This window comes from Paralichthys olivaceus, chromosome 15, assembly GCF_024713975.1.
Source record: "Paralichthys olivaceus isolate ysfri-2021 chromosome 15, ASM2471397v2, whole genome shotgun sequence".
Classification (NCBI taxonomy): Eukaryota; Metazoa; Chordata; class Actinopteri; order Pleuronectiformes; family Paralichthyidae; genus Paralichthys; species Paralichthys olivaceus.
In genome coordinates this window covers 16,318,404-16,332,623 of record NC_091107.1, presented here as the reverse complement: position 1 = coordinate 16,332,623, position 14,220 = coordinate 16,318,404, and the positions used below count along the sequence as shown (strand labels likewise).

General features: G+C 41.3%; 1 protein-coding gene across 1 annotated transcript in view; it reads left to right on the top strand.

Moving 5' to 3' along the window:
• Nucleotides 1–13,613, top strand: part of pcdh1a (protocadherin 1a) — an 82,652-nt gene extending 69,039 nt beyond the window's left edge. Inside the window, exon 5 of the mRNA XM_020085578.2 lies at nucleotides 12,674–13,613. Within this exon, the coding sequence (XP_019941137.1) occupies nucleotides 12,674–13,047 (374 nt within the window). The 3' untranslated portion in view covers nucleotides 13,048–13,613. The remainder of the gene's footprint in view (nucleotides 1–12,673) is intronic.
• Nucleotides 13,614–14,220: the final 607 nt, after the last annotated feature.

Here is a 14,220-nt window from a genome sequence, read left to right as displayed (position 1 = left end):
ATCACTGGAATTTGTCATGCTTAACCTCACGGCCAAGTGTTACTCATTTTACGTGACACAACAGGATTTTTCTTTGCTATTACACAAATACATCAATACAATTTTACAAGGACATGACAGGTTTCTTTCTTTAGAACCACATCTCAGTGATTATTTCCCAACTTCTGAAAATGTCTGGCTTTCCACACTCACTTTTAAACATACTTTCTGGTGCGAGACATCTCCAAAGAGCCCTTGTTCTCAAGCCAAAAGGAGACTAATTCTGACAGAATACTGCATGATGATGTGGCTTGTTTCTGCATTTCTGCTCTAATTAGAGAGCAGGCTTGACTCCATTGTGAAAATGTAACTTTCATTTCAGAGATTTTTTGTCAGTTTAAAAGTACAGAGCTGTAACACAGACACATCAATCATCGAGCAATTCCTTGGTCACCATTTTACTTAAAGCAATCATATGTTGTTTTTTTTTTCCTTCACCTTTGGGTGACTCTGTCTCAGATGGTCATGTTGCAAGGCCCCAGCACTTGTCACTCATCTTGATGAAGTGTCCACTTTGATGTGTACCTCATCTTCAGGCTAGATACTGTTCCAAACATGCAGCCACTGAAGGCACTGAAAAAACAGATGGCGCGAGCAGCCACTCTCATATAAAAAAGAAAAGTGACAGCAATGTTTACTCTTGATGTGCATTTTTTTTTCTCTCCATCTCTTACTGTTTCCCCACTTTGTTGTTGTTATTGCTATGGCTCCCTTGCACTTGATTGCCCCGATGTAGCTCATCAACAGCCACATTTACATGGCACAAAAGCACAGTGAACATACCCAATTTGTTAAAAAATAAAATCTCTGAAAAGTCTGTTTCTGCCAAACATGCACATCCAGGGTTGCAGACATGCCCAGACTACTCCACTGTGTGCATGACCTCATTTAGCCATCAGTTCATTAAATTTTCATTTTATTATCTGATAATGCTGTGTATGTCCTGTCCATTGATGTTATTTTAAAGTGATAAAACATTTATATTGCCATTTTATGCCCCTAATAAACTAGACAGCACTTAAGTGCAGGTGTGGTCTTCATTCAATCAACGAAAATAGGCGGCCCTCCCAGATATGCCAAAGTGCCCCCTCCCCCACACATACTCCCACATCTTAGCAACTATCAGGTCAAAGGTGTTATTGTGCTGGATGATTATTCCTGACGGTGGGTTCGACAACTTCAAAGAACGAAAACGTTGACTCTTTTTACATCATGCCAAAGCCTCTAAAAGTCAATCAGATACACGCGTCTTAAAGCAATAAATCAGTGAAGAACAACAGGGGACGGTGGAATCACGCTGGCCTCAGAAGCTGACATGATGACCCCCTGCTGCCTTCTGTGCTTTGCATTCCTCTTTAAGTCAATATTTAAAGACAGAAATTTGCAATTTCCCTTAATAATTATACCGTACATTAAATCGTACTCTTGATTCCATGTGATATTTTATGCCTTTCCCTTAATCAAAGTCTTTTCAGAACAGCTATCGCCTGGCTCAGGATATATATGGGTAGAGTGGCATGTGCAGATTGCCACAGTTGCCTCTCTGCTACACAAATGGCAATGTTCATAATTCATCATGTTGTATGTTTGAATTGTCCTGCTCCGAATGCATCGCTGTATTGTTCGGAGCATTGTGGGAAGAGAGCTTTTTTCCATCTGACTGCGTTAGTATGCTGACTCTCCCAGGGAATTGTCAGTCATGCAGCAACTCTATCTACAGACGACGGTCAAATAAAGCTCTGCCTCTGCAGGGTCATGATTTAGCCGCTGCATGGACTGCTTACATGATTCTAAAGATCGGATTTTGTGAGATTACATTGGTGTTTGTCCACACTTGGCATGAAAATCATGCACCTCCTGTGACTTTATTATTTAAATCTCTGTGTATTACCTTTTGCATCAGTTATCTCTTCATATCACTTGTGGTTATATATACGAGCATGTATTTTGCCTGGGATGCATCCATACTGCACAGCTCTGTTTAAAGATATGATGTTTGATCATATGATAAATTATTCTGGAACAACCATGGCCGTAGGCAAGGCTGTGTAGCCCACACGACACAAAGAATGTTGTCAATACAGAATAGAGAAGTCTCTGAAGCTGTGTTGATCATTTCAATGTTTTGTTTGGACGTCTACGCAGGTATAAGACAATTAGCAGCTAATGCTCGTTAACCATGCCTCACACTGCGGCCTGTGAAGATCAAAGGCAGAATTAGCGAAGAGCTACATCTGGATTGAAAGGGGAGGAAGAACAACAAATGGATCATGGATCATTTGTTCTACATGTCAATAAGATCAATGCGATAGTGAGCATGAAAGTGGTGCATTGGAATTGAGTCCAATCAGGAAAATACAGAGAGGAAAATAAGTCCTTCTTCATATTCAGATTGAAAGACACCTTTTTTTTTTACTATGTCCATACAATTATTTGGTGTTTCTAAAAAAGAAATCCAGATCAATCAGGTGAGACTTTCAAATGAGAAAGAGTAAATAAGACTAACATCTTATTCATCATGAGCAAGAGGAATAGACTCTGGTGCTGAGGCCCAAGCACGAAGTAGAACACCAGCAATGCTTTGAATTAGGTGTTTCAGATAGAAAGGAGACTTCCCACCAGAGCTGAAACCCTGATGGTGATAATGAGGAATGGAGCAGGAAGTTGGGAAGTCTCATGAAGGTTTCTGGTTGGACGGTTTAAAAGGAGATGCCTGGGTATTCAGAGTTGAGGTGGTGCAGGGGTAAAGGTGGGTCGCTCATTGATCATTGTACCGAACTGACAGCTGAATGACAGGAGAGAGGGCTGAACGTTTTAAAGTTTGACAGCTTACAAGTGACTAACCCGGGGCGTGTGCCAGGTTGTGATTGGATGAAAAGAGAGGATGAGTTTGTAGAACTAAGAGTTTCCGGGAACTGTGCATGACTTAAAGAGGCACACGGAAAGAGACATTATTCTTGACTGAACTTTCGCTAAGATTCATTAATGTCCAGTCCAAATGTCAGTTTCATTTAAATTCATTCAGCCTTCTACGGTGTGAAAAACAAAGAAAATGCATTTTATACTTGAAACAAGAATTCGGCAATGGCTTGAATGGAGGCAGTATGTGGCCAACTAACAAAGATGAAACTTGTAACATTGTGAGACCTGAGTAGAAAAGTAAATATTTCTTAGTTCTAGGAAGTGTAAGAAATTATACAGCTTAAAATACAAGGAACATGTTACAAAAGGAAACATCTCTTTTGTGCTCATGTAGTAGTGAGACAAGAATAGACTGGTGACTCCTCAAGTAAATGTCATGCAGTAATCAAGGGCTGGCTGATAAAACAGTCTGTTTAATTATCACGACAACATTTACCAATAAATCGGTCACAGACTTGATAAAAAATACATTTGCTGTTTATTTTGTATTCTCAGCTCCTTCCTCATTTCCAACATCAGAGCTGTCACCAGTTGTTAAGCGTTCTTCCTTTAGATGTACGGAATTTATTATGGAGTAACAATGGAGTCCAAAAAAAAGATTATTGAGCCACCACACACAACTCAACACCACAGGATTTAAGTTTATAATTTTTGGAGCTTTTCTACACACTAACCTGAATGCTTTGTTGGCTGAGTATGTTTGTGAATAGAAGGGATCTGTTTCCAGTGGCTCTCAATGTAATTACACAGTACATTACACCGATAATAATGTAAAGTGAGATACACTTGACATACAGCCAAAACAAGAACAACAAAGCTGAGCAAAGGTAAATAAACACAAACACATGGCAATTATCTAGAATCCAGTACAACCAACCGTGGACACAACATCAAATCAACAAATCAAGCAGTAGGAAACAGTGATATAAGGTGTGAGGAAGTGCTGAAATAAAGTCAGAAGTGTAATAAGTTACTATATAGGTGGTTATGTGCATGTATATGTACAATAAGGAGACAGTATTTATATTGAACACATTGCACAATGTGAGTTCAAAGTTAATTACATAAGTGAATGTTTTAGTAATACAGTTTAATGTTTCTGATATAATTTGTGAATAACTGTTTAGCTGAGTGACTGTTCTTTTGTCAGGCCATATTGTCGTTCACTGATCTGCAGCACCTACCACACAGTAGGAGTCAGAACGGGTTGTATTCAAGGTGTGAGAATTCTGCAGTGGTGCTTCTTGGACACATCTGATGCTGGAGGTGCACAAGGACTAGATGGTGGGCAGGTCAGCACTAATGGCATTTTCTGCAGCTCTAACTGTCCATTGTAGCCTTTACTTGTCTTGTTAAGTGGCCCCACCAAACCAGACAGTAATGGAAGCACAGAGAACCTATTAAGTGACTGCAGTACTGGTGCAAATACATCCTCATAATAATTTCAGGAGATTTTGGATCCCAGAAACCTGAAGGATTCCACAGATGACAAAGTGCTCCATAGTCATCTAACCATTTCTAACCAGCGTGTGCCACGGCATGTTGTTGTGACCATGTCAGAGGGCCAGTTCTCTCATTTCCTGCCTGTATGCAGACTCGTCACAAGGAGAGGCCTGATGACTGTTTTGTCATCTGCAAATTTCAGAGGGTTAACAGACAGGTTTGCTTAGGTGCAGTGGGAAGGGCAGTGATCCCAGGGGGCACCAGTGCAGACTGTCCAGCTCCGGGATGTGATTTTTCCCCAGTCTCACCTGCTGCGTCCTGTCAGCAAGCTGGGGATCCACTGACAGGCAGAGGCTGGCATAGTGAGCTGGGTGAGTTTGGAGAGGAGGATTTCTGTAATGATGGTTTTGAACACTGAGCGGAAGTCCACTAACAGGATCTGCCTGAAACATTTAGAAAAAAAAAACATTGAGTTCGTCAAACATTCGGGCAACCTAGTTTGTCTGGAACATACCAAAGAATAGACCTGGGTCTGTTTTGTTTTAATTTCTTCTTCTTCGTCTTTTAATTTCTACTAGGCACAGTGAGTGAATTCCTGACTCCACTGGTTAAAAACAGCAATGCAATTGGTCTTTGCAAATGGAAATGATGTGTTTATTTGCATATAGAGTGGGGGGAATCCAAGATCAGATCACAAGTTGTCAGTCAAGACACATGTGGAGATGCATTCTAATGCCACATGTGAACTGGTGTAGGATGACCTGTCCACTTGTGATTGGACGCTGGGACCCAAGGAGCATTTTAATGCCTGGTGTGAACAGGGTCTCTGTGTTTCTGGCCTACTTTTAAATCACTTCTCAAAACGCATCTTTTCAGGAAAGCTTTTTATTAATTCCAGTTCACCGTTGTTCTTTTAATACATCCTATTTGTTTCATTTGACTATAAATTATTGTTGAGGGTCTTATTTTATTGTTATTTTGTATTTTTCACAGATTTTATTTGTATATGTCCTTTCATATTTTATCTTGTTTTAACAGTGAAAAGCACTTTTTAACTTTGTTTTGAAAAGTGCAGTATAAAAAAAGTAGTAATTATTATTGTTATTACTAGTTGAACTGGATCCTGTCCCCATCCTGTAGGCCTACTTAGTGACTAACCTGCCTGCGTTTAGCTGTAAGCTGGAGTTTGTGTTGTCACAAATGTACATTGTCAGTGTGAGTGAGTTCATCCACATCTTTTGTTGCAACCTCAGAAACATTCCACATCAGTGCAGTCAACGTAGGCCTGTAGTTCCAGCTTCGCCTTGTTGATCCATCTTCTCACAGTCTCTTCTGTGGAATTTGTTGATTTGATTCTCTGTGTGTCAGGAGAAGATGAATAAAAAATTAGTCCCGAAGAAGAACAGAGTCCTTTAATATGGTATAGTACTGGACCAGGTTTTTTTCCCCCTGTGGTGTAATGAAGTCACCTGAAATAATTGGGGGGAGTCAACATGTTTATGTTCCATGCTAGTTATCAGGTCAGCCAAGCGTTGCACAGCTTCACTCACACAGGCCCAAGGTTTGATGTGAACACTTACAGGAACTATGGAGAATAAGACTGTTTACACTTTATGATGAGAGTTTCTAACTTTGGACCCCCTGTTTTATTTTCTCAACATAGTGACATCTCTACACCAACCTTTATTAATTTAAAAGCTGATCCACCTATGCTCGTTTCCACCGATTGCTCCGTTACACAGTCCGCTCAGAGGAGATGAGAACCAGGCAGCTGTAATGAGCTGTCTGGGCTGGACTGGCCGAAGCAGCTTTCAGTGCAGCACAAGGCAGCCGAGCGTGAAAAGTACGAGTTTGTCCTGATGAGCAGTTCCTCCAGTTTGTTGACTAGAGGACAGAGATTGGCCAGGTGAATGGACACAAGCAGCGTTCAAACTTAATGCTGTCTAAACTTCACTATGGCAGTTTCCACACCTGGGTCTTTACCTCCACAAAACGATTAATAGGTTCTCTTCTGGAAATAGGAAATACATGGTTTCTAATTTCAGAAGTAGAAGAAAGAAACGTCTGATTCTGAAATGTTAATGGAGTAATGTTCCCCTTGATTCAATTAATTAGATCAATTACATGTTGCTATAGTAGGAAAATGTTTTCATGGCATATAATACATTATTAATATTACACTGTGCAATATGTCCATATACATCTTAATAGACGCACATACATATACACCAAGTACTGTACCAATACCACATTTTAATTCAGCTTGGTAGACTACATTCTGGATCAAATGTGGCCTGGCCCAAAATAAAGATTTAAATGAGCAGCATTAATAAAATACCTGTACTGGCCCAAGGAACAAATGCTAATTTCTAAATTTAGATACCGATGTCTGACTAATGCATTTTAAACTCAACATGCACATTCTACTGAACGAGTCCCTGAAGCCCTCTCTGCATGAATATGAGATTGAACACAGCATATAGAGAAATGCTGTTTGTTATCCAAGCTGACTCTTCTGATTAAAGATTTAGGCAAAATGATGTGGCCCTCTTTTCTTCTCAAGGGAGAGTTAAAGTTAACAATAGACCTATAGACAAGGTAAATGACACTGCAGGCTGGTTAGACAGGTTGTTAATTTCTTATTAAAGCATTATTAGTATTATTAACACATCTAGTGAATCTGGTGTTCCCTGCAGCCCCTTTTTGTTAATTGCAAAAAAAAAGTTTGTTTACATGATAATCATAAACCTCAGTCTCTTATGTTCATGATTCATGTTTTTGTATTATTGTACTTGCAGCAGATCAATATTCTGTTGTTAAAGTTCAAAATGCAATTTCCAGTCAGTAATTGGCCAGCAACCCTGACATATTGCTGTGGGCAGGGGCATGAAGCCGTTCTCCACACAAGCTTCTAACAAACACCTCTGCGCACCAGAAGAGAAACAATTATATTACTTACAAAAGTTACTATGTTATCATTTAGCCCTGTTTCCTTCCATTCCTCCGCCAGTTTTTTGAATATATTTTATCCTATAACGCCTCGCGTGTGTCACAGTTTGACAAAGCCTTAGAATTGGTTGACATATCACACCACATATCAACTTCTCAATTGGAGGAGCTGGTGCATGGTGTGATCTGTCAGCAGGTGCTAAGGCTTTGTCAAATGCAGTGATGCAAAAGGCAGTCTTCAAATAAAGGAACTCCGAGACAAAATGGTGAGATAACTGACAGGAGGTGTACCATCACCCACTGAACCATCTACAGCGGCTTCTACTGACGGGCCTCTGGCCGACATGTCCACTCATCAGCCTTTGTCAGCCTGCTGGAGAAGAAGCCAAGAATTCAGGCCTTACCAAATCTGTGAAGGAGACGTTGATGCATGTCTCAGAGTTCAACATCAAATTCGCACTCTCACACTCTGTTGACAGATTAACTCTGTGATTAACTTGTTTCCGCCACACAATTAAAAAGTTAAGAATTATCAACGTGGTGTAAAGTGACGCATTTTAATTTTGGCACAAAACGAAAAACATGACAATATTCATTAGCAATGCATTTATGATTGGCTTATAGATAACCTCATCCAACAAGGTTGTCTAAGAAGGCACGTGAACTGTGGTGCACAGAACATGCTTTGGAATAAATGCATATCAATTACTTGCAGAATAACTCCACACTATTGTACCTATGCAGTTAAATGCAGCTTTGTCTCACATCTCACTTTCTGTAAAGGGAAAGTGACAAAGCCTTCAAGCCTATACACATTGTAATTTTGCTGGTGAGATGTGAAAGTGCATGTCTAAGGTTTGTATTCCATTACTACGAGCAAGGAAAATGTGCATGTCAACACCGTGTTTGTGTGCTCGTGGCAAGTTTTACCCTTAAAAAAAAAGCACCTCCGGATAAAAAAAGGATTGTTTTTTGGTGGCTTCTGCTTACTGTGAGAAAGAGCTCTGAGCTCTTGAATAACAAGACTTGACATATCATAGCTAAAGAAATACAAAACCCTGGCTTCTTGTTGTTTTTCCTCATGGAGGATGACAACCACAGAATGCATTCGCACAATTATAATACTGATAGCCAACACTAGACACTAATGTGTGCAGGGATGTGGGGTATTTCTTCTATTTCCTTTAGTTTCTCAAAACTTTCAAGTCATCTACTACATAAACTGTTTGCAGGGACCACAAATACACCATTAATATCGCTCACGCACTCTCAAACGATAGTCTCTGCTTTGCCCTGTTATCCCTCCACGAGCTGTGGGTCTCTCATATTTGTTCGCCATCGATCATAGCAGTGTGGCGCGCACACTGGAAAGCAGCCGGTGGGGAGAGGCTGCAATCAAACAGAGAGGAGCAGTGTGAAATCTCAGGAAGAGGCAGCTTCCCCCATGCCCGTGGGCAGGGGATCAGACGATGAGGAAGCCTGCCTCAGACACTCAGCACCTCCCATTGGCACCCTGATGCAAGCTGCATGCAAACCTACCCCTCGCATGTATCTGCCAGCCGGGGGGTTAAGCTCTATGTGTACCTCCACTCTGTAAGTGCACTGTGGAGTGCATGCTATGCTACTGCTATTGGAGGTGCTTTTAGAAGCTTCTCTAAGCTTCACTGAGAGCTACTGATGTGGTACCGAAGGTGGTAGAAGGTGGAAATTACTATTTTGCTTTTTTTTTTTTTTTTCCCACGATATTGCTTTAAGCAAGCAGATGGAACCGACTCAATATATAAGGAGAAAGCTGCAGGTTCAATCTTTCCTCCGAGACTGGAGGAAAATAATGTGGTGTGCAGAGAGGAAGTGGACATGTCATTGAGTCATTGCTCTTCAAAACCAAATCACAAGCTCTCTAAATCCAGTCAACCTGTTCCAGCCACTGGCATAATAGTGCTGTGGTTTGCCCATCTGTTCTCCACTGTCCACCTTAGCTCTCCATCCATGACATGCAAGACTATAAACTCTAAAGGAGTTTTTTTCCAGAGTGTGAGCAGATTTATTTCAGTTCCTAGGTACAGCAGAAAACAGCTTTGAGAGGGCGAGAAAATACCAATTTTCCCACTGTGCCTTTGGCTCCACCTTCACCTCACGGTTGAGTCATTTGCTTTGCTGTGTCCATCAAATATTCAAGCAGTGATTGTTGCAGCGAGGCGTGAGCGTGTTTTTCTCAGACAGTACAGTATTCTGCTACACTGTACATGGGCACTGCAGCTAAAGATGGCTAAAGGCCACAGCAAGAGGCAGACACAAAGGTATAATAATCAGTATTGAGTATTTCTTTGTAGAGATGGATTTGAGTGTGACAGGAAGGTCAGTGCATGCAAATGAACAAACTGGACACTTATCATAGCATGCCGTCATAAACTTTATTATAATTACATGTAGAAAAACTGGGGATTGAAATGATATGCACTATTATGCTTATAACAGCGTGTAGCAACAATTACTCTGATGTGACAGGTAACAGTTGAATCTTGGTCTCTCGTATGAAAAAATATTCTGGTACGAATAGATAAAATGCCAAAGGTAGTTCATAAATAAAAGCTCCTAAAATGTAGATGAAACATTAACAGACAAGGTAATGGGCTACTAAAATAGCTGGCATTTGAGCGTCTATGTTCTTTCTCTCAATGACGCGTGATATGTGCGTTGGTGGCACTGGAAGAAAATGGCAGACTTTGGCAGGCCAGACGGTGCATTTAGCTGTCATTGCTGATTTTCTGGCCCTTGATGATAATGAGCGATGATAATGCTTGGTATCATGTTACATTACATGTTTTCTTTCACTTGGCATTCCATTAAATAAGTCCAAATTATGATTTCTAAAAAACACTGTCACCCCGAAGTAAATAACCAACCTAACTGACAGCGAAGATGTGGCAATCAGTGTTAACCTTTATGTCTTTTTATCTCCTGTCTGCGAGCCTGAATGAGTTTACACATGCATTACACGTTAAATAGGCAAATATGAACATTTGTGAATTTATGTGGATAACTGGGAGTTTTCTATGCATGTGTTCACACCCAACCGTTTGACATGCACACACACAATGGCAATTTCTAATTCATAAAGAGAGAGATATTCCCTATCGTGACATGTGAAGCGTTTTAGAAAACCTGTGTAAGCATCCTTTTTTTCCGACACACTGGTTTTTATTTGTGAAGTTACGCCAAATTTTTTACACGGGGCCACTTGGTGTGGCGTAAACCTCCTGGAAGCTGTGGAGAGGTTTTAATCAAGTGTGAAATCCTGTCGGAGTAGATGCCTCCACGACTGTGCTTGTGCTGAGGAGCGCACTCCTCAAACTGCTCTCCCTGACTCTTCCCCCGTGAACATGTTTGGTAGTGAGAGTCCATTTCATTGCAGTGATGCATACAGACAATGCTCTTAGCGGAGCTGAGAAAATGAAACTCCAGTTATTGTGCATCAGGCAGTGCACTCTCTCACACACACACACACAAATACACACACACTTGACTCGGTTGCCCGTCTTTTCTTAGAGCTCAAAATTCAGTTTCTTCTCCCTTAATCAGGCATAAAAATGTAGTTCATTCATCGACCTCGTAAACAGAGAGAAGATTTTGCCACTTAAGCATAATGAAATAATTAAGCATGAATAAGGCACAGCATTGCTCAATTGTGAAGTAAATGTATTAAATAGCCTAAACATCTTGCTATTTAGGATTACAGGAACAATGAGATTAACTGCAACAATAGATCACGCAGTGCATTCTTCTTGTCCAATTATTATTATTTATATAAACAATGGGACAATTGTGTCAGGATTATCCATGAGAAATGAATATTTTAGACATGAATAAGAATAATGAAACCACCATTCATTTTCATTAAGTAGTTTAATATCTTGAGTCACGCCGAACACACACGAGCCGTCTCACTTTGCCTTTTGATAGACTGAAGCCTTGGTGGGCCAGATGCAGGTTTTTTTTTTTCTTTCTCCAGCCTCAGAGGTCTGACATTTTGTGGGATAATTATCTTGCCAGTGGTCATGAGCACAATACTGATGGTAAGTCTCATAGGCTTACTGTCAAGCTGGCATTTCTCTATTAGCTGCAAACTCCCGCTGCCACCACCTCTGATACGTCATCTCTTGCTGTTGCATCATTCACATGCAACAATGTCTTTGTGGCTGTCTCATGTGCAGCAGTGAATACATTTGCTCTCGTTCTGCAGCTGGAAAACAAGATGCAGAGAATTCTGTGATGGACACGTTCTTTCATTGTGACTCTACAGTTTATCACAGGAATCAAAACTTTACATGTCGGGCACATCACAGATCTCAGTCGTCTGTTCCTCTCTCCACAGACATTGATTTGGCTGCCCCAGAGACTGAAGGCATAAGAAAGACGAAATGACGAGTATTCCCATTTAATCTTTATGTTTAGATAGTCAACAGGTGGGCTGCTTAACAAGTCCTTTGTTTGCCAGCTGTATGTTTCTGGTAAACAAATATGCCGGGTTCCTCTGGTGCAATTTTACTTTCAGACACCATGTGATGTACTTGAGTGATGGTTACAGCAAACTTATTTTGGAGCTTTACCAGATTGTACATTAAAATGAGGTCACTGGGTCATGGACCCATTTATTTAATTAGGAGCCGCTGAATAAAAAATGGATGATAATCAAGGGCAGGGAACTCATTTCAGCTCTGTCAATCAATAACTCATTCAGCAATGGTTTTGCCCAAAGGGACTAAGCCATTCTCTTTGTAACCAAATTCTGCATGTCTACAGTGTGTGTATGTGTGTGTGTGTGTGCATGTGTTTTTGTGTGTGGTGTTTGGTCTATTCCTGCAGTCATTATTTCACGCTGACACATGTTCCTTGCACCGTTCACTGCTTACAAATCACATATTATAGAGATCGATATTTTGCTGCTGAACATATTAACAATACAGAGGTATACTTTATAAAAACAGCAGACAAAGTGCTGTTAGATACTTATACATGACATAGACACAGCATGCTATCTCCTGAATGTATCACATCAGCTAGTGGACTTCACACACACACACACACCACACACAGTAGTGCTCATTACACAGTGCATAGCAACAGCTACATAGCAACTGCTGCTGACTGCTTAGCAACAGCTGCAAAGACCTCAAGGAGGGGGGTGGGTTTCATGGGGTGTTTTAGATGACACCATTTCTGTTCACAAATGCCTTTTTTATGAATTCTTCTTTTATGAATGTTGCTCAGATTTTTACCACTATCAAGCTTGCCCTGACAGTGCTGTTTTCTCACACAGATATTCGCTCCCTACCCGACGTGGCGATGACCGGAAACTGCACGCCTGAGTGCAGCGAGCTGGGCCACTCAGACGCCTGCTGGATGCCCGGGCATCCCTCCCCCGTACGCAAGACCAGGAACCCCCCGAAACTCTCCACCTTCGTGCCTTACCAAGAGAGAGGGAGCCTGGGTCGCCTGGCGAACGGGAGCGCCAGGATGGGTGGCGAGGAGCAGCACCGGTCGCGCCTTCCGCCCTCCCGCAGTGCCTATTCCAACAGTGGTCACGACGCCAGTCAGGACTGCCCCTTAGAGGAGATGCCCCTGAGTGCAGCCTCTGAGTTCCCACCCACCCCCCCATCTGCCCACACTCCGAAAAGAGAAATTTACCTGTGAGAATTATCATCGTCTGATTGGTGCACAAATGAGGAAAGATACACCCACTATCAGAAGGAGAAACAGGCTGTCCACTAAAGCCAATGCCCGTTTTTGTAGGAAACTATAGTCTGTGACTCATTCAATCACTGGCATGAACACTTGTTTTTGTCATTTTCCTCCTTAAATTATTAATTTATTAGCATATTTATTAAGAAATCCACAAAGTTAATTGATGCACTCACTCACTCACTCACTCATTTATTTATACAAAATCTTGAAGGATACAATTCAAATAGATCTACAGGAAGTGCAGATGGTAATTGCTACTTTAGTACTAAGTGGTTATTGTTGTAGTTAGCCAATTCCCATTCTGTGAAGTGATCTCTTAAATCTGAAAGTTGTGATCAGTGCTATTGTGCCATTATTAGCTATTATTTCATAGACAGCCAGTCAGGCCCTTACAAAAGGCAAGACTTAACAATCAAATGAAACGGTCTCTCTTAATGTACAGTGCTGTAAATACATTTGAATGGTGTGTTCTACATATATTTTTGTCCGGCATTAAAAAAAAATTTGCCTCAGAATTTTAGCATATTTAAGCTTTTCTTTGCTGCTAATGTGGAAACTTGATCGAAACCATCTCTTGAGGGGAAGCTCGAAGGCATTTACCTGCTCCCCGCAATCACACACACCTTCGACCCCTAATCATAGCAGAATGGCCTTTACCTCTGCTCCCTGTAGAGCTCTGCCACTGGTGGAGAAAGCTGTGTGGAAACATTCAAGCTGACATTGTGTTTCCACTGACTCTCAGCACTGTGACCTATCATTCGTCATGAAAACGGTTGACTTGGCCACAGTACCCCCGGAGTCACAATGACCAAACGCAGGGTGCTTACCAGACACGTTCTGATTGGTGTTTCTTATAAAAGCTTGTGACTCACCCCGTCGATTAAATCATACCAGTGTGTCAGTTCCGGAGCGCTTTTCTCTACTGTGACAATCAGACGGGCTCCATATGCCGACTCGCGGCCCTTTCCTCTCGAGCTCAAAAGTCCTCTCCCCTCGTGATCTATAAGTGCATCAGTAGATCTGATGAATGCATGAGTTATTTACATGAAAGGGCACTTGAGTGTTGAGAGCCACTGGAGAGATGGAGTACTGCTGAAAGTTAATATCATGCTGGTGTAAGCT